The sequence below is a fragment of the Dama dama genome, chromosome 14, assembly GCF_033118175.1.
Source record: "Dama dama isolate Ldn47 chromosome 14, ASM3311817v1, whole genome shotgun sequence".
NCBI classification, from domain to species: domain Eukaryota; kingdom Metazoa; phylum Chordata; class Mammalia; order Artiodactyla; family Cervidae; genus Dama; species Dama dama.
In genome coordinates this window covers 76,302,956-76,327,941 of record NC_083694.1, presented here as the reverse complement: position 1 = coordinate 76,327,941, position 24,986 = coordinate 76,302,956, and the positions used below count along the sequence as shown (strand labels likewise).

The window sequence follows — 24,986 nt, the reverse complement described above, 5'->3', positions numbered from 1 at the left end:
AAGCCTGTCACGGGCTCCAGCAGGGACCCCAGGGCAGGACGAGTGGTGTCTCTCCAGGCTAGTAGGTCTGTGTCCAGGTAAACATTCCTGGGCTGTTGGGGTGGAGGTGCGGTTACAAGATGTCCTGCGGGCAGGGGGATGAGGCCAGATGTGGTTATGAGCGATGCCGTATGGGCGGGGGATGAGGCCAACAGGTGCCGGGAGGGGTTCCTGCAAAAGTCGGGTGTGCTGCTGGTCCAGAGTGACGCAGGCACCAGGTGTTCTATCATTTGCAGAAGTGATCACTGAGGCGGCCAGGAGGGCTTCCTGGAAGAGGTGTGACTGGGCACTGAAGCACAGGTAGGAGTCACCCAGCAGGGAAGGCCCTTCAGATGGGAGCAGTAGGGGATGAAGCATGAAGGATGGTGATACATGGGGAAATGGTGCAAGGTCAGGCCAGTTCTCCTAGAGGGCCTTGAAACGCCAGGCCAGGGTCTTGAAAGTCACCCAAGAGGCACTGAGCTCTCACACTGCAGAAGCCCAGGGTGCTGCGGATGGTGTGGCCTCCGCATCCTTGGGCTGTGGGTGGGAGATGGGTCTGTCTGAAGCCACCTGAGCCACTCTCCAGCCTCTGTCTTGGACTTGGCACTTCTCTGCTAAATTCTCTGTGGGGGAGGGGAGACACAGACATCCATTCAGTCGTCTGTTCACCCTGGTCCCCAGGAGCCCAGCTCGCTGTTCCCATGGCAACTGTCCCTACCCAGATGGGAGCTGCTGACTGTGATGGGAGGTGGGGGCACCGGGCAGGAAACCTGAGGGCCGGGGCCCCTTTGTCTTTGGAGCAGACAGCATGAGTGCGGAATGGAGCCGGACCTGGCGCGGGCCGCCCCCCATCTCTCCTCCGCCCCCCCGCCCCCGCCGCCGAGCCTGGGGCACCCTCTGTGTCCGCAGTCTCACTGATGATGGATGACCCTGGGCCGGGAGGGCAGGGCTCACAGCTGCTGGGACCTCCTGCCGCGAGGGGCTGGGGGTCATTTGCAAGGAGACCGTGGCCTGAGTTGCCAGTAAGCTGAGCTGGACCGTGGACAAGCCCTGGGGGGGTGGCTTTGGTGGGCAGTCAACACCATGTTCCTGAGAACAGGTCCATCCGCTGACGATACTGGAAGCCGCCTGGGTGCCAGGGGAGGGGAGTGTTCCCTGGGCCCAGTGTGCTTGCTATTAGATGCTTTTTCACTGAAGACCCTGATGGGCAGGAGGCAGTCCCAGACAGGCGCTGGGCTTGGAGGAGCGGGGTCCTCCCCTCCACCCCACCCCCACCCCCCGAATCCCCCCCCCCCATCCCCAGCTGCAGGGCGCACCCTCCTGGTGTCGGGAATGTGACGGGGCTTGGCACATGGTGAGTGCTAAGTCACTCCAGTTGTCTGACTCTGCGAACCCTTAGACTGCAGCCCACCAGGCTCCTCTGTCCTGGGACTCCCTGCAAGAATACTGGAGTGGATTGCCATTTCCTCCTCCTCCAGGGGATCTTCCCCACCCAGGGATCCAGCCCGTGTCTCTTATGTCTCCTGCATTGGCAAGGGGGTTCTTTACCACTAGGTCCACCTGGGAAGCCCCTGACACATGGGAGGCAGTTAATACCTGTTACTTTGCCTTTTTGCTTCGAAGGCAGGGGGACAGGTGGACTCCGTTTTGCCAGAGGGCCTGCGTATCTCCAAGAGGCAGGCGGCCAGCCCCGCTGCTGCCTTTCTGGCCCACAGTCTCCTCTGGAGACCTCTCCTCTGAGGCCTCGGGCCTCAGCCCCATCCCAGCCTCTCAGCTCCGCGTCCTGCTCCTGCCTGATGGGTTCAGGACGGTCCCTCGCACCAGGGAGGAGGATGAACACAGAGGACATTGGCTTCTCCGTGTCCACTCGGGGGCACTTGGCAGCCTGTCCTCTGCAGGCCCCTCTCTGCGTCCTGCTCCTGCCTGATGGGTTCAGGACGGTCCCTCACACCAGGGAGGAGGATGAACACAGAGGACATTGGCTTCTCCGTGTCCACTCGGGGGCACTTGGCAGCCTGTCCTCTGCAGGCCCCTCTCTGCGTCCTGCTCCTGCCTGATGGGTTCAGGACGGTCCCTCACACCAGGGAGGAGGATGAACACAGAGGACATTGGCTTCTCCATGTCCACTCGGGGGCACTTGGCAGCCTGTCCTCTGCAGGCCCCTCTCTGCCCAGCCCCGGGCTCCCCGGCCGCCCTCCCGGGCCCTGTGTGTGTCCCTGGCCCCAGCAGGCCCTTGGCGCACAGTGGGGACTTGCTGCTCATCCGTCTCTGCTCTCGAGGCTCCGGCAGGAGGACCTGCAGTTCTTCCAGAACCCACACACCATGGGGGACGTGGGTGTGCGGGAGAGGCTGGGCTCCCTGGGAGGGTGAGCTCTCCAGGGGCTTTTCCTTGGGAATTTGGTTCCATTCAAATGGCGACCAGTCATCAGCTGCCAGGCCCGGGGGTGGGGGCGGGGGGGGGGATGGGGGGACGGGGAGGCATGGGGGATCGGAGAGGCATGGGGGTGGGGGTGGGGGGTAGGGTGGGTCGGCAAAGACCAGAGAAGGCCCGGGGCCCCCTGTTTCCTCTCCCTGCTCCTCCCTGGCCAAGCGTTGAGTGGGTCCCAGGCTCCTCCAGCGCAACCCCGGCCTCACCCCCGCCCCACATGGGACCAGGCCAGAGCGGAGGCTGGTCCCCTGGAGGAGGGGTCCCGGCACACGGGTGCCCCCGCCCCCCCCACCCCCCGCCCAGACGCGGGGACCGGCCGACCAAGCCCCAGAAGAGGCTGCGTGGGAGCCCTGGAGGCCGCTCCATCCCAGCCTGTGGCCCCCAGCCCCCCAGGGCAAGGCTGGGGTGGGGCAGGGAAGACAGCCAGGAGCCGCTCGGGCCCAGTGGGAGCAGCTCTGGGGGTCTGAGCCCGGCCTGGTCTTGGCGTGTGGGCTGCACATGCTGGCAGCGGCGCTCCAGGAAGGTTCCTCCCAGGCCGGGGCACCCGCAGGCTCCAGAAACGGGAGCCTGGTGGGGGAGCACTCCCGCGAGGAAGGGTCAGGCAAGCCTGAGCCTGCCAGCAGTCCCAGACGTGGGGACGCCAGCTGGCCTGCTGCCCAGTCCTGCAGCCTCCTGGCAACCCTGCCCCCATTCATCCCGCGGGCAGAACAGGACAGGCCTCCTCCTGTGGCCTGGAAGGCCATGCTGGACGCCAGCCTGTCCGTCAGGAAGGGCCTCCAGGCGCCCAGTTCTGCTGTCCTCCTCGCCAGTTATAATTTATTCTGAAAAATGGTGGACGTCAGTCAGACTTGGACTCAAGATTCCTACTATAGCACATACACCAGCGGCGTGCACTACGGGAGTTGAGTGGCCTCTCTCAGCCTGGCCTGTCGAGTCAGGATAACTACACTCAGCGTTAAGTAGACACCTGTTCCTTTCTCTTCCTGCCTTGGAGGACACTGCCTGCCCCGCAGCGGCCCCAGCCAGCCTCATTAGGTTTATGCTGGATCTCTCTGCCCCCTCCCCTCACCACCAGTTGGAAGGGCTTCCCAGGTGGCACTAGCGGTGGAGAGTCTGCCTGCCGATGCAGCAGGCATAAGTGACACGGGTTCAATCCCTGGGTGGGGAAGATCCCCTGGAGGAGGGCACGCAACCACTCCAGAATTCCTGCCTGGAGCATCCCATGGACAGAGGAGCCTGGGGGGCCACAGTCCACGGGGCTTGCAGAGTCAGCATGACTGAAGCAACTCACAGGCAGGTAGGCCCCTCGCCGGAAGCCTTCTTTAGACCTCGCTCCCCACCTCGCTGCGCTTGGGCCCAGCCCGGGTAAGCAGAGGGAGTCTTGGCCTTTGTTAGCCTGGTTCATTGGTGGGTGTTGGGGCCGCCCTGGAGGTGTTGCTGGCAGATGGGCTGAGCCTGAGGGCCCCTGGGGCTGGGAAGAGCAGAGGGCTGAGGGGATCAGTGACACAGAAGGCTGTTTCAGAAATGGAGCCCCCAGGGGCGGCCGGGTGAGGCCGATCCAGGAAGCAGCCTGGAAGTTACTCGGATGCTGCACAGACGCGGTACGGCCCCGTGTTGTGTTCCAAGGCATTTGTCCAAGAGAATGGAAAACGTGTCCATCTAGAAGTTTGGGTACGAATGGTCATAGCAGCTTCAGTCATAAAACAGGCAGAAAATGGAAGTGACCCAAATGTCCATCAAATGATGAGCAGAAACATAAAATACAGTGTATGTATACAACAGAAAGCTATGTGTACAGTGTATGTGTACAGCCTCAGTCATGGAAAGGCATGAAGTACTGACACATGATACGTGAATGAGCCTTGAAGGTGAAAGAAGCCAGTTACGAAAGTCAGCTTGTTTGAGATTCTGTGGGGCACCCAGAACAGGCAGATTCACAGACACAGAAAGGAACTCTGGGCTGCCAGGGGCTGGGGCAAGCGGTGATTGCTGGGGGCCTGGGGTTCCTTTGGGGGTGACACAGACATTCTGGAATCAGACGGGGGCAGTGGCTGTACAGCTTTGTTGCTGTGCAGCCCACCTGCCAAGTCGTGTCCGAGTCTTTGTGACCCCACGGGCTACAGCACGCTGGGCTCCTCTGTCCTTCACTGTTCCCCGGAATTTACTCAGACTTGTGTCCATCGAGTTGGTGATGCCACCCAACATCACTGTGCAACTTTACAAATGTACTAAAAACCACTGAACTGTGTCCTTTAAAAGAGTGACCGTTACGCTTTGTGAGTTAGCTCTCTGTAAACATACTATATACATATGTGCATTTGTGGAACGTGGCCACGATAATACTAGATGGTAATATTTCCAGAGTCAGACCATCTGGTTGGGATCTTGGCTTTATTGCCTTCAGCAGCTTACTTACCCTCTCTGGGCTTCAGGTTTCTCAACTGTAAAATGGGGATGATAATCAGACCACTTCAAAGGGTCATCATAACACTTACACGGGCTGCAATCTGAAAGTCCGGAGAAGTGTGCCTGGCAGGTGGCAGAGGACTTGGCCGAGTCAACTGATACCAATGTTACTGGTGTCACAAGCAGAAACCCCCCAGGGCCCCTTCAAATTGCTGCCACACCTGGGCCCAGCCCCAGCCCTCCCCCACCCTCTTCCTTCCCCTCCCCCTCTGCCTGCAGATGGTCCTCGCTAATGTGAGAACTGTTGCCATAACAACCACTTTGCCCCCAGCAGCAGCGACTTCATTGGAGCCGGTGTCACGTGACGGCTCTGGGCAGCATCACCATAACACTGCCAGTGAGCCAGGAGGCTTATGGGGCAGGAGAGCCAGGCTTGTCAGGGGACAGGCCCGACCCCCACTCGGCAGGCAGGCCACCATCTGCAGGAGGCCAGCCCTTGAGGCCCCAGGAGGATGGGGTGGACAGGAAACATCAAGAATCGGCTCTCTGACCCTGTAGCCCTGTAACCATCAGAGGGAGATGGAGCAGACGAGAGGGAGCCAGAGGCGGGCACCCCCCAGGGTCCCACAGCCCTCTGCATGGCCGCCCTGGACCAGCAGGTCTTTCCCGAGGCAAACCGTGCCGGAAGTCAGGGAGTGGCTGCGCTGGGCTGGCCGGCGGGCCCTGAGGGCTGCCCGCTGCAGAGAGAGGCGGCCAGTGCCCCCAGAAAGGGCCGAGCTGGGCATGGTACAGGGGCTGGAGCGATGACCCTGCTCCCTCTTCCCCAGGCGTGCTTCTGCCCAAGAGCCCTGCAGAGCAGAAGGGCAGCCAGGGCAGGGCTGTGAAGCCTGACCCACTCTCCAGAGGCGGCACTCCGCGTGCAGCCGCTGGGGCAGAAGGCAGTGGGTCTCCACTCTCTGGCCCCGTGTCCGAGCTCGCCGACTGGAGCCCATGGGTGCCCAGAGGCCAGGCACTGCCGCTCTGTTCTAGCCGGTGGCTCCCACTGGAGGTGCCATCCCCTGGCTGTTTCGCAGGAGGATGGCAGCCCTGGCGTGCCGGCGCCCAAGGGGGCTGTGCTAACGCCAGGAGCCGCCCGGCGGCGCCCCCTGGTGGCCAGTCGGGGAAAGGCACCGTCCCCCCAGGATCAGCACAGAGAGACCCCTGGAAGGGTGAGGCCTGGGGACACGGGAGTGGGCTTTCCCAGAGAGGGGACAGTGCCCAGGGAGCAGACTTGGGCTGAGGGCCCGGGACACACTGCCCCGAGGCCTGGCCTCTGGAAGTCAAAGCCTGGTGTCGCTGGGCAGCCTGTTCTGGAGGCTGCAGCAAAGTGTCTGGGCTCTCAGACAGGACCCCTGGTCCACATCGCCTGCAGTGGGGCTTGGACGGTGCAGGTTCCTGGGCCCCGGCTCCATCCTAGGCATCTCTGGGGGGTGATACCCAGGCACCTGCACTTTCAGCCCTCTCCAGGAGGAGAAGAGACACTTACTCAGGCTTCACCAGCTGCAGAGCTCCACAGCCAGTCAGAGTCGACTAGAGCCTTGAGTGCCCCCAGCCCCAGCTCCCTTATTCTATCCATAGGGCAACTGAAGCCCAGAAAGGGGGAGTAATTTACTCAAGGCCCCACAGCCAGCTGGCCCGCACCATGCGTAAACCACATGCCCAGCCCCCCAGGCCGCCTCTGTCCCTCCCCCCCCCCCCCCCAAGCCTCACGCGTCCTCCTGGCCAAGTGCCCCCTGGAGACACATTGCTGAGGGTCCCTGAGCCAAGTCTTCTCATTCAATCAAAACCGAAACTGCCAGTGATCTGCAGACACCCATGCCTCGCAATTCCGGGCCAGGGGAGGTCCTTCCTGCCCCCCCGGCCCCTGCTGGTTCCTTTCCTTGTCTCACACATCCTCGCGGCCAGCACCTTACTTTGCCATCCTGGCTCTGCCTGGTGTTCTGCCCACTCAGCAGCTGTGGGAGGATCATTTGCTGGTTGAGAAGGTTCAGGCTTCTCCTGGGCAAAGATGGAGACCTGGGAGCCCTCCACGGCAGGAAGCATGGATTGGCCACGCCGCAGGGCTCTGTAACAGCTGCCTCCAACAATACTGTGACTTAAGTGGGGAAGGGGGGTGGGAAATGACTGAATCAGTAACAGAATAAACTGTCCCACACCGCATGCTGGTAGAGGGGGAGGCTCTGGCACGGAGGCCCGCCCCAGGCTCTTTCTGGGGCCTCTGGGCTCAGAGAGGGGTTGGGGAGGGGTGGAGTTTCAGGAGGATCACTTGGCTCTGCCCGACGGCAGGGAGGTCTGTGTGCAGGGTGCTCTGTCCTCTGTTAGTTTCAGCCCCGCACCAAGTCTCACAAAGGACGGAGCCTTCAGAGGCCACGGCCCCTGGGAGTCCATCTAGGGCAGGGTCACTGGCTGCCAGAGTCCACAGAACCCACCCGTATGACCTCTGAGCAGTGAGGATGTGTGAAGTGGGCCTGCAGTGCCTGCCCCGGCTAGACCTTGAAGGTCATGTCCTTGAGCAGAGGAGACAGAAATGAGTCAGACTCCCAAAGACGTGGGTCTCGGTGTCCACAGAGTGGTCATCTATAGACACTGGGGGTCATGTGGTGGTGCAGATGCCCAAGGACCTTCTGGTTAGGGGTCGTGTTGTCAGAGAGATGTGTGCTTGTAACTGGTTCTTAGTCAAAGCTGTGGTTTTTCCACTAGTCATGTATAAATTTGAGAGTTGGACTATAAAGAAAGCTGAGCGCCAAAGAATTGATACTTTTGAACTGTGGTGTTAGAGAAGACTCTTGAGAGTCCCTTGGGCAGCAAAGAGTTCCAACCAGTCCATCCTAAAGAAAGTCAGTCCTGAATATTCACTGGAAGGACTGATGCTGAAGCTGAAACTCCAATACTTTGGCCACCTGATGCAAAGAACCTACTCATTTGAAAAGACCCTGATGCTGGGAAAGATTGAAGGCAGGAGGAGAAGGGGATGACAGAGGATGAGATGGTTGGATGGCATCACCAACTCGATGGACATGAGTTTGAGTAAACTCCGGGAGTTGGTGATGGACAGGGAGGCCTGGCATGCTGCAGTCCATCGGGTCGCAAAGAGTCGGACATGACTGAGTGACTGAACTGTAACTTATCATACTGATATTTCACCTGTGTGTATTAGGAGCCTAAACTGTGACAGATTTTAGAATTTAGAGAAGACTTAGGTGCTATCCTTGGGACAATAGGGTCAGGAGAGTTTTTTTTTTTTCTTTTTGGAAGTTGCTGAGAGAGGGCGTATGTGTGAGGGAGATGCCTCTCCCAGGTTCTCCAGCCTGGGTTTCTAAGTGGGTATATCTTGTACTGTCTCAGACAGATCCTTTACGCAGTGCTCACCCCCACTGGTGACATCTCAGTGCCTCTCAACCCTAGGGCAACATGGGGCAGCCAGGCCAAGGCCTCCAGTGCTGGAGCCCCGGGCCTACCCCTCCCCACCTGGTGGGGCGCACAAGCCTAACCCTCTCTGACTGGAGTGACATGCTGTTTCTTTTGAGCTCTGAAATGCTGGGGCTTGAAAATCTTCCTCTTGAGGCACTTCCGTCCTCCTGTTGGTTCCTGCCTGGTCCATCCACTCGGGAGACAGGAGCCAGTCTAGAGGCTGGGCCCCGCCCCAGGCTAAACTGAATGTGTTGCAGGTAAGTCTCAAGCCTCTGAAGTTCACGTCATTGTCAGCTGGTAATTCAAGGCGTACAGAGCTTGGGGAAATGTGCCTGCTGAGTGAGGGGCCCTGAGTCCCCCTCCTTCCTGCATGCCCCTAAATCTCTTAGGGTCCTTGTTCTCTCACCCACTACATCAGGTTTCAGATCCAAGGCGAAGAGCTGGGCAGGGCAGGTAGCTCCAGCCAATCCGGGTCGCCCCCCCACCCCCACCCTACCCACTCCTGTGGAGAACCTACTGTGCGCGCAGCACCCACGTCAGCTCTTTAATCCCCCTGACAGCCCAGGGAGTGGGTACCACTATTCTCCCCTCTTCCTAGAGCATACAGCTCAGCGGGGTGGTGAAATGCCTCGCTCCAGGTCAGAGGGAATTGGCGGGGGGTGGGGGGGGGGGCGCGGTTGCCGCCAGCACCTGCCCTTGGCCGTGCTGACTGGACCTACGGTACCACTCGGCAGCCCTTCCTTCGGGATTCAGGAGATTCAGGGTCTTGCCATCCGGGGAAGCCTGCTGCCCGGGTCAGGCTTCAGGCAGAAAGCACCCTGCTTGCCATCATCTTCTCAGGGCGCCGCCCCATCTCCAGCCGCAGGGACCCCTGTGCTCTACTTCCAGATTTTCCCTCCGCACTTGTGGTGGGAGACGCGTCCACACAACTCTCCGTGTGCACGTCTGCGGGGTGACAGAGTGGGGCGCCTGTGATCCTGACGTGACGGTCCCCACGGGCTGCCGGCCAGACCGCGGAGGGGTGCGTCTGAAGCGTGTGTGCGTGTGGGAGGCCCTCTGTGGTCATGGAAAGAACAGCCCTGCAGTCTCACATGGGGAAAGTGCCTAATTTTGAGCCCAGCTCGATGGGACGCTGTGTGCATCTGGGTGGGTGTGCCTGCCCCTCCCCCAAGTGTGCGCACCGGGTGCCAAGTTTTCTCAGAGGCCAGTCCCTCCACCAAGGACTCTTAACAGAGACAGTAGTCTGTCTGTGGTCGCCTATGAGAAACTCCACCCCAGTGTATGCTGGGAGGATGCTATGGTCTCCTATGAGAAACTCCGCCCCGGTGCATGCTGAGAGAATACTGTGGTCTCCTGTGAGAAACACCGCCCCTGTGCTTGCTGGGTAGGTGCTGTGGTCTCCTATGAGAAACACCGACCCGGTGCTTGCTGGGTAGGTGCTGTGGTCTGATATGAGAAGCTTCACCCCGGTGCATGCTGGGAGGATGCTGTGGTCTCCTATGAGAAACTCTGCCCGGGTGCATTCTGGGAGGATGCTGTGGTCTCCTGTGAGAAACACCGCCCCGGTGCTTGCTGGGAGGATGCTGTGGTCTCCTATGAGAAACACCGCCCCGATGCTTCCTGGGTAGGTGCTGTGGTTTGATATGAGAAGCTTCACCCCAGTGCATGCTGAGAGGATGCTGTGATCTGATATAAGAAACTTCACCCCGGTGCATGCTGGGAGGATGCTGTGGTCTCCTATGAGAAACTCTGCCCCGGTGCATGCTGGAAGGATGCTGTGATCTGATATGAGAAACTTCACCATGATGCATGCTGGGAGGATGCTGTTTGTGGCAACTGTGTGTTACCGTGGTGATGGCTGGTTTGAGGGAGACTGTTGCTACCTTCTGAGCCTGGGAAGCACACACTTCCAGGCATCAGCCGACAAAACCTATCATTGTCAGAGTGGTGTGTGCCCCGGACTAACACCCACCCCAGTGAGCCTGGCGGAGATGGTGGAAAAGGGGGGAGGGTGATGACGGCTGTTATCGGTTGGGGGTCAGAGGTGGGTAGGGGTGTGGGGTGAATCATTTTACAGATGTAGCTTATTTGTAATTTAGAGTTAAAAATGTGAAGAGTTCAGACACAGCCAGACTCTGAGGCGCCCTCACCATCCCTCACGTAAGCTGAGCCTTTGGGGAGCAGGGTGGTGTGCCCCAAGATGGCCACCAGGGGACGCTGCTGGGGCGTGGAGAGATTGGTGGGATGCCGCTTCTGTGACTGTCCTTGTCCCTGCTCAGTCCCAGCTCTGTCCCCACCTGCCCCTCCATGCCCACCTGCTCCTGGGGCGACACGCTGGTGTCACATGTTCCTCCTTATTACACTTCTGCACCTCAAGCCAGTCGCCTCACCCACCCCCAAGAGCCACGGACCCGGTTGGACTGGTCACTTCCAAGGACTCTTGTGGCTCTGATTTGGATACTTTGGGGTAGCTCTGCCCCACTCTACTGGCATGTTATGAGGAGAATGCTGTGTGAGTTAAACATTTTTCCCTGTTTTTTTTTAAAAAAAAGACATCTTCCTAACGGGACACACATCCATCCACTCTTTTTTATGTATGTTTGTTGTGGTCAAGTCCGTCCGTTCTTGTGATGGTCGCTGAGTACCTCTGTGTGCTGTCACTGGTGGCACCAAGATGCCCTGTGATGAACATGTGAGCTGCTTCCTGGTCTGGGTGCAGCCCTGCGCTCTGTGAGGTGCAGGGCCCCGTTTCTGGGGCCCTGTGTCTCCTCCATGAAATGGGGCAGCTGCACAGGCTCCCCAATGTGCCGTGCGCCTCCACTCACTGAGGCCTGCAGGGGGTTGGCACACACGGTCTCCGAGTTGCCCCTGGTCCCCTGCTCTCTGGACCTCTCACCCCTCAGAGCTGTGCCCGCCTTTTCCTTCATCTCTGCCAAATACATGGAAAGCATCTCACTGGCCCAGAAACCCATGTCTCAGCAGCATGTTCTTGGTCCTCATATAGGCATCTTAGGGCCAAGCTTTAAATATACATGTACACCTTCTGACCCTGCCTGTTTTCCACACCAAACCATCATGACAACCACGAAGCCGCGCCAGGAGGCCCTTGCCAGGATAAACAGTCACGGGCAGCCAGAGGAGTGATGTGAGGAGGCCTGCCCTTGTCCCTGCCAGCTGCCAGCCTTCCTCCGCCCCAGAGGAGGGGAGGAGAGGAAAGAGGACTGGGCTGGCCTGGGTGTGGAGCTGCTTCTCAAGAAAGGTGCCCCCGAGGCTCTGGGAGGGCCGGGCACCTGGCTCCCTGCCCCCCTCCTCTGCTCCTGCCTCGCTGACAAGGCAGGCTGAGCAGCCACCAGCCCGACTTACTCTTGGGAAAAATGCTTCCTGAATTCAGACATGTCCCCTGTGGCAGCTTTTAGAGCCGCGCACTCCTGCTGGGTTTGGGTGGGTGGGGGGCTCATGGGCTCTAGGATGAGACCCCAGGGGGTCTGGTTGGGGCAGTTCCCTGGGGGTCAGAGCTCTTGGGTTTTCTCCGTTGCTTTGCTGTCGTTTCTGTGGGCATCTGACTCTCCCAGGTCGCCTTTCAGGAGGCATTGAGGGAGGTACCTACATTCAATGACTGGTCCAAGGTCCAGGAGAAGCCGTGGGTTGGGCAGACTTCACAGAGGCTTCCTGGCTGGAGTGCGGGAGTTAAGGGGACGTTCTGGAGTATCTTCACACTCGGTACCCTTGGTCTTTCGGATGCTTTTCCCCTAGGAAGGCAATGGGGTCTGTTTTTGTTCACTGTGGTCACCTCTCCTCTGTCTGAGGTGATGTCCTGCCTGCAAACCATGGCCGATCCCACAGCCCTTATCCTTCAGGAGTCTGCGCTGGGGCTGCGCCACACACGCTCGCCCAGATGCACACCTCTGGTCTGGGGTCTGCATGCCCAGCCTTCCGTGGCTGCTCACCGCCCCTCCCCACCAGCATCTCCGGGGCCCTGGACAAACTCTGCCCTGCACGTCGATGGCCTCTGCAGGCGCTCCCAGCCGAGGCCTGATGCTAGCTCCCGCCAGTTTCCAGTGCCAACCCCCAGCCCAGCTCTCTGGCTCTGGGCTCAGCGACATCACGGCACCTTCGCAGAGTGTTTCTGCCCCGGAGACTGGCCAACACCACACATCTGGGTACCCCCGCCTCCGAGAGCCAGGGTGAAACACCAACCCATGCACCACGGCAGGCTGGGTATTGGGCAGACGTTCCGGCTAACCCCAACCACGGGGGCCTGGCCTGGAACCTCTGCTAGGAGAAGCAGGGCCCCCCAAAGTGATGCGGGCCAGTGTGGTCCCATGGGTGTCTGGGAGGACACTGAAGGCTGGTGCCCCCGGCCCTGGAAGGGACCTCAGGGGCTCAAGGGCATGTCCCAGGCCCTTAGGAAGGCCTGAGAGGCAGAGTCATGTCCCAGGACTCGTCCAGGGATGCAGCTTCTGGCCACCTCCAACTCGGCAGTAAGTCCTCCCCACTCACCCAGCTCCTCTCCTCCCTCCAGACCCAGAGTCCCAGAGAAAGAGGACCGTGCAGAACGTCTTGGATCTGCGCCAGAACCTGGAGGAGACCATGTCCAGCCTGCGAGGGTCCCAGGTGACTCACAGGTAAGAACCCACTGCCCCTCCTTCCCTCTGTGGAGGGCGGGCACCCCACCTGGGCCAGGGCAGCGGGCACTGAGTCCACGGGGGAAGTGCTCCCTTGCCTGGCGTCGGCTTCTTCTGGAGACTTGGATTCCATCTCGTCAGGCTGGAGCCTTGCTGGATGGGTGGGAAGGAGGAGCCAGCATGCGGCTCAGGCCGTGACTGCCCTCCTCCACGCCCTTCTGGGTGTCCACTTCCCCGTTGTCTCAAGGCCTTGCTCACTCCCTCTCCCTGCTCTGAAGCTTCCACGTGCCCTTCCCGATACGCAGCAGCTGTCTTGCCCCCTCAGCCAGCAAGGGGCCCAGCCTCCGTGCCGTGCAGACACCCTCCTCCTGCCCCTCTCGAGCCCTTGCAGCTCCCGCCGTGCGGGGCGCCCACCCCTCCTGCCGCGCCTCTCTCTGCCCTGGTGTCCTGGCCGCGGGCTCAACGTGACTCAGAATTTCCCGCACTGGCTCCTGGGGCTGCCCAGATGAGGTCATGCTGTCAGCTCCAAGGGGGACAGAGGGCCGGGCTACACCCTGGGGGTAGGGGGCAAGCCGCCAGGATTGAGAAATCCTGGGGGTGTGGAGCAGGAAGGTAGAGAAGAATTGGTTCCTCCCCACCTCCTGGGGTTGGAAAATGAGAGCAAATGGGCAGTGGGAGAAGGACTTCTCCTGACCCAAGTGTGTGGCCAAGTTATATGCAAACCAAACTTAGATACATACCTCCAATGACAGAGGACTCATTACTTCCCCGCCATCCCGTCCTCGTGGGGTGGTGGTGACTGTGAAGTGGAGCTGAGTCTGGCCTCAGTGGCTCCCAGCTCCCTTGCTGAGATCCCCTTCTCCCTCCTTCCCACACCCCTCCCCCAGCCTCACCCCATCCCCCGCCTGGGACACTCAGCCCATCACTGCCAGATATCTGAAATATTTCCAGTGATAAGCAGAGCCTCTTGTCTCTGGGGTTACCTCTGCTCCATCCAGCAGGATTCTAACTGCTGAAGGGATGTGATGAGGAGGGCTGAGAAGAAAATGGATGTGGGCTCTGGGAGGCTCTGGGACCCTGTACATCCGTCTGCAGCCTCCAGCCCTCCCAGCCCTAAGCAGGAACCCAAGTGGCACGGGGGTCTGGCTCAGCTCCACTCACCGTTTTGAGGACCGAGTGGATTAAGTTTTGGATGCCCTCCTTCCCCAGCCAGGGAAGGTGTTGGAACAGCTCAGCCCCACCTTGCCTGCCAACCCTATGCCAAAGAAGGCCTGCGCGCTGCTCCTGCGGGGTCACACCCCAGGTGACTCACCCGCAGGGCAAGGGCAGCAGCCCCCGTCTCCTGTCCCCACCCCCGACCCCCACACGAAGACAGCTTGGCCCCGGGCAGGCCCTGCTGCTTTCTGCAGGGGAACTGGGAGGCCTCATGTGTAAAGGCGGCTGGTTAGAGGGCAGCGCCTAGGCCCCTGGCTTGTCTCCCCCTGTGGGAGCGGAACCAAGAGCCCTGAAGCAGCCTTTGTTTACTGTGGACCCAGAGCCACTTCCTCCCTGAGCCTTTGGTTTATATTATTCCTGGGGCACACTTTGATAGCCAAAACAATGACTCCCTCAGCTTTGATGGCTCTTGTACTAAACGCTTTACATCAGTCAGCCCTCCCTCGGCCCTGGGAGTGGACAGGATGTGCACACAGGCCCCGGGTGAGGGGAGGAGCAGCGGGAGGATGGGGAGAAGGGGCCATGTGCCAGACTCGCCCAGGCTGATCAGGGTGCTTCTGCGTTCAGCGAGCCAGGGGCGCAGCACCCAGGACAGACACGGGCTGTGTCCTGGAGGAGGTCACAGCCCGGTGAGCGCGCCCAGCAAGGTGGTTTTCACCCTGCAGTCACAGGCTGCCTGTAGTTTAGTTAAGTTCCTTTTCAGAAATCTTTCCTCCCGTGCTACTTCCCCTATTTCTCTGGCTTGATTGCCCCTCAGAGAGAGAGTCTGGGTCAGGGGCCCGGGGCTGCAGAGGAAGTGAGACTGCTCCCCGCCCCCCAGCCCGCTCTGGCCCATCACGCCGTCCACCCCACACACATCCTCCCAGAGAAGAGCAAAACTGGAAGGTGGGATCTGGGACTGGAAATCAGGGACCCAGGTTTGAGCTAGAATTTTGGCCACTGACTCAGAGGTGGCTGGAGGTGTGTTTGGGATAAAGATGAGCGGTGAAGTCAGGGCTGCCCCCTCACCGCATCGCCAGGAGAACAGAACCGGGGGCACAGCTGCTCTTGGTGCCAAGTTTGCCCTGAAAACAGGCTTCCCTAGAGCCCGTCCCGACCAGGGCTGTCACGTCCTCTTCCTTCTCTCCTTGTCTCCTCGTCACGGCAGCTTGTTTTTATTAAGTCCTTACTGCGTGAGGCCCAGTCCCGAGTCTCAGGCAGCGAATCCTCCTGCTCGTCTGTCCAGAGCAGCAGGAGTGAGGCTGGCCACCTCCCAGGACAATGGGCGCCCCTTCAGGGAACTTGCATGTTCCCCAAGCTCCACGTCATTAGAAAGAGAAAGTGCACAAGGCATGAGACGGGCCGGCAGGAGGGCCCAAGGGGAGACGCTGGGCAGCGGCCAGGCCAGGAAGCCCGCTCACTGACTGCCCTGCCATCTCGGGCCCTGCGCACCCACAGGGCTTCTACAGGGACCACCATCGGGCTCACCCTGAGCTCACAACAGAAAAGAGGTGCTGGACACCCTGAGCAAAGTGGGTGATCAAGGCCTACTCTCAGGTGACCCCTCCCACCCTGCCTCACGGGCCCTCCCTGTTTACTGAGTACCTTCTGTATACCAGGCACTCGTGTGTGGTCCTTCGGGATCTGTACATGATGAAGTAGCTGTTGTAGTCTCATCTCCATTTGACAGATGAGGAGATGGAGACTCAGGAAAGTTGATGAGGAATCTGGCTCACTAATAAGAGAAGGATTCAAACGGGTCATATTACAAAATCTGTGCCCTCAGCAGCCTTCTGCCCACCAGCCTCTTCCTTTGACACCTCCCCTGAGGTGCAGCAGGGCCTACACCCTGAGAGACCTCCCGGAGGCCAGTGGGCTGGGGCAGGAGGGTGGAGGGAGGCACCAGGGTGCCTGAGACCGCGCTTCGGGCTCCCCGCAGGGCCAGAGAGTAACCAGTGCCCTTCTGCCTGCCCAGCTCCCTGGAGATGACTTGCTACGACAGTGACGACGCCAACCCCCGCAGCGTGTCAAGCCTGTCCAACCGCTCGTCGCCCCTTTCCTGGCGCTACGGCCAGTCCAGCCCGCGACTGCAGGCCGGGGACGCGCCGTCGGTGGGCGGCAGCTGCCGCTCGGAGGGGACGCCCGCCTGGTACATGCATGGGGAGCGTGCGCACTACGCACACACCATGCCCATGCGCTCCCCGAGCAAGCTCGGCCACATCTCGCGCCTGGAGCTGGTCGAGTCCCTGGACTCGGAAGACGTGGACCTCAAGTCCGGCTACATGAGCGACAGCGACCTCATGGGCAAGACCATGACGGAGGACGACGACATCACCACTGGGTAGGGGTGGCCTGCGGGCCGCTGGGAGGTGGGCAGTCCGGCGATCGGACGTGGGAAGGGCGAGTGGACGCCGGGGCGGGTGCTGCGCTATGACCAGGGGCGAGGACCGCGTGCGGGTCCAGGGAAGCAGAGGGGGGAGCGAGGGGGAGCTGATTGGTCAGCGAGGGCGCCGCGTTACTGGCCCCCGCAGCTGTCACTCTGTGCCTCGCCCCGCCCTCCTGGTCTCCGCCCCTGCCCGCTGGTGGCTCCCGGCTGGGTGAGAGGCCGACGCGTTTGTTGGCAGCCCTGGCCCGGGGCGCAGCCCTAGCTCCGCTCCCTCCGCCGGGCCCGGCCCTGGCGCCCTCTCTCCTCTGTTGTCTCCTGCAAACCTCTGCCGGGGCTGGAACTTCTATCAGACCCAGCCTGTCAAGGCCTTCTTTCCCGCCTTCCTCCTCTTGTCTTTTCCTGCCCCTGTAGAGCGGTTTGGGTTTGTGGGGCAACTTGGACAGAGGGGCGGGGGAGCAGTCTGGAAGGCGAGGGGAGAGGGCAGGAGGAGAAGGGTGCTGGGGTCTCGGTGTTCAAGCCAGGAGCGCCCCTGGAGGCTCTCGGGCACCCCCGCCACCGCCACCGCCGCCTGGCTCCGCCCCCACTCGCCCCTCACACAGGAGGCCGCAGGGCCCCTCCCCGACCCCTCGGGACCACCTCTCCCCAGTAAACAGCTTGAACTGAAGGAGAGTGGGGAGTAGCTGAGGTCCAGGCCGTCCACTGCTCCCACCCCGGGGATGTACTGGGAGGACCTGGCAACGCCGGTCCCACTGACAGGCTGCTCTGAAACAAAACAACTGACTCACCAGCGGGGCTGTTTACTGCCCGTGAGTCCCAGGGGCCAGCCGACCTCACGCTGTGATCGGCCAGCCCGGGGCTGGGACCTGAGACGGCTGTGCACTTCTTCCTGGGCGCGGAGGGTGTGCTAGGCCACGGGGAGCCTGGTCCCTGCCCCAGGAAGCCCTTCTCCTTCTCTGAGAAAGTGTCGAGTGCTGACCCCTGACAGCACCCAGCTGGACAGGTCAAAAGCACAAGCCTTGGGGCTAAGGACCCTGAAAGCCCTGCTGTGTGGGAAGGACAGGCCCCCACCTGCAGGGCTCCCCCACCCCAGACAGAGTCGGGAGAGCTGGTCCCCCATCCACACAGGGGCCATGCAGAGCGCTCCCCGGCCAGGCCTCTGCCCTGGGAGAGACCCCAGCCTGAGGCTGGCAGTGGCTCCTCCGGCAGCTGACCGGCCCTGTGAGCTTGGGTCAGTCCATTTACCTCTCCAGGCTTCAGTGCAGATGACAGTGGAACCCACGCTAGGGTGATTGTGAAGGTTAAGTGCATTCATCACGTGAGGTGTTTGGAATAGCTCCTGGCTCTTTGTAAATGCTCAGTACACGTTAGCACGTATTTATTGCCATTATTCCTATTATTGTTACTGTTATTCCTATCATTGTTACAACACCCCCTCCAAAGGTCGGTAGGTACTCCTGCCCTCTGCGGGCCCCAGACTCGTCCCCGGGGACTGGGCGGTCCAGCAGAGCCCCACCAGGGTCAGCAGCAAGGACCGATGTGTCAGCAGCCGGCCATTCCTGGGGTCGCAGATGGGGGGTGGGGGGCTGGGAAGATGCCCTTACCCACCCTCGATCACCCTGTCTTTGTCCTCTGCCCCTGGACAGTGTGTGTGCCTGGAATCCGTGTGCAGGACCATCCCTCCCTGGGCTTGCTCTCCCCACAGTCCAGGGACACCTGCAGTTCCCAGGGGTGCGCAGAGCGTCCGGGGCGACACCCGCCTGGTGGACCTCACCGCACCTTGCGGTGCTGAAGCCAGGATAACTTCACATAGGCTGTTGCGGTCAGCCCACAGTCAGCAGCCGCACTCAAAGCCAGTTACAAGGAGTTTCAGCGTTCACTTCCCCACCAGCACCTGAACACACCGGGCCTCCAGTGCCCTTGAGCAGTCAGAGTTGAGGGGAGTCCGTTTATGTTCCTCAGTAATTTTAATGTAAGCAGTCGCTCCTCAGTTACGTGTTTTCACAGTTAAGGGTTGTGTTTTTTTCTAGAAAGCTAGAAGCGGGGTGTCCTGGGTTCCAGCAAACCTGAGCCACACTTGCCAGCCTCTGCCTGGCCCTCCCTCCCCCACTGCAGTTCCCACCCAGGTTTGGTAACTTACCAAATGCCCTGCTCCTGAGGAAATTGCTTTTCCTACTCATAAAACGGACAGAGCTGTTCTCCAGTCCCAGTGGTGACTCCTCATCTCCCCGTCAGCCCCTGCCCACGGTCACTCACTTCCTGCCTCTCCAAAGCCCCGGTGCAGGGCCAGCGGGACAGGCAAGGCCGCCCCCTCCCGCCGGGCGACAGCTGCCACGAGCCCTCTGGGTGAGCTGTGGATGACAGGGACCCTCAGGCTTTCCTGGCACCCTCAGTCACCTGCTGGGGGCCGTCCACCCGGAGCTCTTGCCAAGTTCGTGTTCAGCCCTGAGTCAGCCCCCCACCCCACTCCATCCAAATGCCCGGTCCTTCCCTGGGTTGTCCACCCGGCTGAGCTCAGGGAAGGGAGATTCTTCAAACTGAAGCTCAGCAAACCAGGATGAGGAAAGGGAATGCAGTTGCCAAAACCATCGTATACGTAAAGTTAAGTGTTTAAACAATTGTGGTAAAATGTGTCTTTATATATGGCCAATATCTTAACCACGTTTAAGAGCTCAGTGGCATTAATTCCATTCGGATTACTGTGGCACCATCACCGATGTTCATCCCCCAGACTTTTTCATCTTCCCAAACTGAAGCTCTGCACATGTGAGACGATCACTCCCTCGCCCTCCCTGGCTTCTGCCTTTCCACTTTCTGTCTCTATGAGCCTGACTATTCTAGGAACCTCTTAGAAGTGGAATCACATAGTGTTTGTCTTTTTCTGATTGGCTTATGTCACTCAACAGCAAGTCCTCAAGCTTCATCCAGAGCAGGTGTCAGAATTTCCTTCTTTTTCAGGGCCAAATAATGTTCTACTGTGTATACGCGCCGCACTTAGCTTATCCATTTACCCATCGATGTGCCCTTGGGTTGCTTCCACTCTTCTCTATTGGAAATAGCTTGCTATGGACAAGGGTGTACAGATATCTGCTTGAGAATCTGCTTTCAATTCTGTGGGGTATATTCACAGTGGTGGTATTGCTGGATAGTTCTATGTTTAATTTTTTTGAGGAATCACCATACTGTTTTCCACAGCAGCTGTGCCATTTTACATTCCCACCAATGATGCTCAAGGGTTATAATTACTCCACTTCCTTGCCCACAGTTGTTATTTTCTATGTGTTTGTTTTTTAATAACAGTCATCCTGATGGGTCGGAAGCAGTGTCTCACTGTGGCTTTCATATGTATTTCTCTAATGACAAGAGATGCTGAACACCCTCTCTCATTTTTCTTAGCCATTTACATGTCTTCTTTGGAGAAGTGTTTATTCAGGCCCTCTGTCCATTTTTTAGTTGGGCCGTTTAGTTGTTCTGGATGAGTTGTAGGAGTCCTTTATATATTCTTAATATTAGTCTCTCATCAGACACATGATGTGATTTGCACACATTTTCTCCCATTTTGTGTGTTGCCTTTTCTTTCTTTTGATAGTGCTCTTTAATGCATGAAGGGTTTCATTTTGATCAAGTCCGGTTTATCTCCTGTTTCTCTTATTGCCTGAAATGTGGATGTTGTAGCCAAAAAATTATTGCCAAATTCACTGTCGTGAACCCTTTCCCCAATGTTTCTCTCCAAGAGTTTTATCACCACTGGGGCTTTTTAAAAATACAGACTCCACATCTCCGGCACCGCCTACCATAGCAGATTCTCTGCTCCCTCAGGAAGCTGTGTTTTTCTGACACTTCTCGGTGATTTGGGGCTCGTCCGTCTTCCCTTTAAGTTAAGAAATCTTCTGCATGGTAACCCCAGCAGCATCTCTCAGCCTTGATTTGCATGGGCACAGTGACAGGGGCTTGTGCGAGCATGCTCAGTTACTTCAGTCGTGTCCGACTCTTTGTGACCCCATGGACTGTAGTCCACCAGGCTCCTGTGTCCGTGGGCTTCTCCAGGCAAGAGTACTGGAGTGGGTTGCCGTGACCTCCTCCAGGGCATCTTCCCCACTGACGGATCGAACTCCTTACATCTTCTGTGTCAGCAGGCAGGTTGTTTACCACTAAGAAGCCCAATGGGGGGCTCATTCACCTGCAAATAGAGTAAGATGACAAAAAAGTGTCTAAGTATTCCCCTGCAGTCTGCTTCACTTCTGCCTGGTGACTCGGATGTTGTCATATCAGAAAGAAAAATGGAGTTCGAGCCTCCATCCAGACATTTTGTCGTGTTCTCAATGCCAGCTCAGAGTCTCTTCTCCAAAGACAAGCTCGTTCACTTCAGTACTTCCTGAAATGACCCAGATATCCAGCTCCCTGTTGTTCTCATCACCCCGCTGTGCAAGCAGGTCGTCAACCACCCCTTAACACCGGGCACCTGGACTGACCCGCCTGCCGTGGTCCTGCCGGGATGATGCTCAGAGCACAGCGCTGTGGACAGTGTCGGCCTGGCCCTGTCCTCGGGGACGGTGCGGGACATTTCTGCCCCTGAGAAAAGGTCTAAGATTTCATCTAACGAAGGATATGAGCTCCACAGCCATCTGTGGCCCCCAGGGTTGGGGCTGGAGAGGGAGAGCTGGCACCTGTAGAGGGGAAAGCAGGCTCCGGGTACGGGGTGTGTGTGTGTGTGTGTGCATGTTCTATATGGGCCGTGTGTGTGTGTGCGTTTTGTGTTTGGGCTGTGTGTGCATGCGTGTGTCCATATGTGTGTTCATGTGTGTGTATGGGGCATGCGTGTGTGCATACGTGTGTATGGGCCGTGTGTGCGCGCGCGTGTGTGTGTGTGTGTGCACGCACAGGCCGTGTGTACCCTCCCGCCTTGTATGTGGACGTGCCTCTCACTGTGTCTCCATGTCTGTCTATGAACACTGTTCTGGGGGGGCAGACGGGAGATCCAGCTGATCAGCAGCAGCGCTGCCTCTCACACCCGCCCGGGAGCCCTTCACGTGCTGTGGAGTGGTCTCAGCAGCCCTGCAAGACCACAGTCCAGCGACCCAGGCTGCAGAGCCTTAGACTGGGCCCTGCAGTGTGCCAGGGACAGCGTGTCTCCAGGTCGGGTGGTCCCCGCCCCGGTGGTGGCTGCTGTCCCTCTCATGTCCCTCCTCACAGCCCCCCTAGCTTGTCCTCTTGAACGGTGCTCGGGGCCTAGGGACAGATCACATTCGTGTCCTTGGCACTAAACTGCCTGACTTTGAAAAATGTCACATAACATAAACCGCGGGCCCTGGCCGCCTCCAGGCTGGCTCTTGACTTCCAGACGCAGGCGCCCAAGCCTTAAAGAAACCCTCCGCTTTGCTGCACTGTCTGGGCCTCAGTGGCCCCCTCCCAGGAGGGGGCGTCACTTGCTGGGCTCCAGACCCCAAGACACCCCGCCCGGCGACGGTGTCCTGCAGGCACCGCGTCGCTGGGTTTGTTGGGAAAGAGGCGGATCTGCCGTGTGACCAGCCGGGAGCAGGCTCGTCCCTCTCTGCCTGCCTCCTGTTTCCCGGTGGGCATCCCGCCCGTGGACCAGGGCCCTCAGCCCAGCCTGTGCCTGTGGAACCCAGGATCAGGGCAGAGGCTGGGGCTGTCCCGGAGAGGACCCGGCATTCAGGTTCAGGAAGGAAGCCAGTTCTGCCCTTTCAGGGCATCACACCTGGAAGAGAGGGGCTGCCTGCTATGTCCCCAGCAGGAGAAGAAACGCGGGACAGTCGATGTGGACAGGGCTGCGTCTCTTCGGGCTGACACCTGGCGGGATGGTGTCGGCCTGCAGACTTCTGCACGTGGCCTCGGCTGGCAGCTTCTGGGTGCAGAGAAAGGGGCCTCTGGGCCTCTGGACTCCGTCCTGAGCCCCCGCTAGCTTGCTCTGTGGCCCCAAGCAAGCCCCCAGCCCCTCTGAGTCTCAGTTCATTCACGTGTAAGAAGGTCATCATTTGTGTCTTGGGAGGGTCAGGTGGAAAAGAGTAAAGTGTTCTTTAAAAAGTGTAATGAACTGTTGGTTTGAAATATATTTATTCTAGTCCCAACATACTGTTCTGTTCATCTGACTGGTGGCCTCTGTCTTTATGAGGAGCTGTTAGTGTATCCGGGTAAGCTTTCTTAAACATACCACCTGAGTTCGAGTTTGGGCTTAGACTTGTTCAGGGAACCTTGTTTTGCTTTTTGACAGCGTCTTGATGTTCTTTTCGTCCTGTGGTATGCAGTTAAATAAGCCGGCCTTTGTGAGCAGGCTTACCAGCATGGGCCAGCTCAGGCCCGCAGCAGCTGGTGGGGTTGCCAAGTGGTATGGAGCCGGCTCAGGGCTGGACGGGACCCGGCTCTTGTCTTGAGCTGGGGGTCCGCTCTCTGTCTGTCTGAGTTCCCTTGGCTGGAAAAGGCAACGGAGGTCACGCCTGGTCTGTTAGGCTCGTGTGAGGACTGAATTAACAAGTACGGTTACTTCGTATATAATGAGTATTAGACAGATGTTAGCTGTTTGGTGACTGACAGTAGCAAGCTGTTGCCGTCAGCGGTCACAGGCACCTTCTGAAATATAGGACGGTTTTTGGAAAAGTGTGCTGACCTTCACGCTTGAACGTGATGTTTCTGAGCCTCAGAGGGAACGTGACATACTGAGTGGTTTAGCAAGAGGACGACTGCGTCCTGGCCCGCTCCTGCCTGTTCGTGCAGTGCCCGCGCGTGGCTTGGAAACCCTGGCCACGGGTCCAGCATGTGGCTGTGCGGTGCAGCCCCTCCCTGAGCGCACAGAGCACGACACCGGCGACCGTGGCCGTCCCTGCCCCGCAGGGCTGCCCCTGCCTGAGGGTGCATATTTCTGTGTGAAGCGTGTCCTGGATGGGCTCCCCAGAAACAGAACTCGAGACAAGGTTTGATTACGAGTGGTTTATTTTGGAAACAATTCCAGAAAGCCCTGACAGGGGTGGGGAAGTGGGTTGGGGAGAAAAGGAAGCCAGTGCAGGACTCATCCTGTGGGAGTCACCACTGTGGCAGCTGGACTTGGGGGTCCTGGGGGATTCCATGCCCACCCAGAGGGACAGGAGGCATGGGTATTGGCTGGAGGTATCGCATCCCGGTGTTTCCTGCTGCTCCACAAAGGCTGAGCGTCACAGGTGCCTGCAGAGGGGCTCTGTCTGTGTTCCCGGGAGCAGTCACTGCAGGTGTGGGGGCGACTCAGACAGCATCAGTGATGAAGAGGGAAGACGGGAAGGGAGGAGGCTGTGGAGTCAGACCCCTCAGTCTACTGGGAAGGAGGGGTGGCTTTAGAGAGGGGATGGCTTTCAAAACACCCAGAATTCCTAAAAGAGAACAGTGAAAGCACCGCTGAGTCTGTGTGGGGTTCATCAGGGTCACCAGGTCTGTGCGGACCCAATAGGGTCGCTGGAAGGTTGGAGTGAGCCAGGTACTCCAGAGGGGCAGCTGGGTGTGTGCTGGTTGCCAGGGCAACGGATGCAGGCTGAGGAGGGCCCCTCAGTGTGTCCTGTGACCTACAGTTGAGCTGCTGGGCTGTCCCTGAGTTTGCGGACATACAAGCTCACTGACAGTCAAGGTGGACAAGGGCTGCGGCAGCTGTTGAGGGTGGTGGGCTCGTCCCCACCAGCCTGCCTGTCTGCCTGTCTCTCCTCTTTCATCCTGAGCCTCCTCCTTTCCCCCGACACCTTCTGCTCTGGGATGAGCTCACAGGGCTCGCAGAGTGCCTGGACAATCCGTGCTGTCTGGTATTACAGAAGGGGCCCAAGTTAGGAGGAGGTTCAGACCCCATCTCTGAGGCTTTGGGAAGTCTGCCGTCCATTCTCGTGGGGATGGTCAAACAAGAATAGCGTTGCAGTGAGGATGTTATGGAATGTGTTGTAATAATATGCTTGGTAAACAGCAGGCGCTCAGCAAATGGTACCTCCCTCCCTCCTCCTGGTCAGCCCCTAGAGAACAGAAGCCGTGAAGGTCTGAAGGCCATCTGCAGAGGGGGCTCCCCTTCCTGAGGGGGTGACACCTGGCCGCTCACCGTCTTTTTCGGGCACACCTCTCACCTGAAGCCTCTCCAAATTTACCCCATTGCACCATGATGCTGTTCGACGCTGGGGCTTCCTGTAACTTGTGTGTATAATTTTTACTGAAGTAACTTGTGCTCTTTTATAATTCTTTAACAATTGCATAGCATATGCGGTTTACAAAACACTGTCTTATTTAATCTTAATGACTCTGTGAATTAGGTATTCTTTACCCTAATTTTAGGCTTCTCTGATGGCTCAGACGGTAAAGAAAATCTGGCTGCAGAAGACCTGGGCTCGATCCCTGGGTCGGGAAGATCCCCTGGAGGAGGTCATGGCAACCCAGTCCAGTATTCTTGCCTGGAGAATCCCATGGACAGAGGAGCCTGGCAGGCTACAGTCCATGGGGTCGCAGAGTCAGACATGACTGA

The 24,986-nt window shown here is 58.8% G+C and overlaps 1 protein-coding gene and 1 long non-coding RNA gene across 5 annotated transcripts in view; one reads left to right on the top strand and one right to left on the bottom strand.

Moving 5' to 3' along the window:
* NAV1 (neuron navigator 1) overlaps positions 1 to 24,986 on the top strand; it is a 194,306-nt gene that overhangs the window by 100,590 nt on the left and 68,730 nt on the right. For all 4 annotated transcript variants that reach the window (XM_061161150.1, XM_061161151.1, XM_061161147.1 and 1 more), the window contains exons 5-6: positions 12,828 to 12,930; positions 16,100 to 16,465. In XM_061161150.1, coding sequence (XP_061017133.1) covers positions 12,828 to 12,930; positions 16,100 to 16,465 — 469 coding nt within the window. The remainder of the gene's footprint in view (positions 1 to 12,827; positions 12,931 to 16,099; positions 16,466 to 24,986) is intronic.
* LOC133069501 (uncharacterized) lies at positions 234 to 13,178 on the bottom strand. Its single transcript, XR_009695893.1, has 3 exons — positions 12,980 to 13,178; positions 11,913 to 12,054; positions 234 to 644 (listed from the first exon to the last, which is right to left on the bottom strand). It is a non-coding gene; the product is annotated as an uncharacterized LOC133069501 (long non-coding RNA).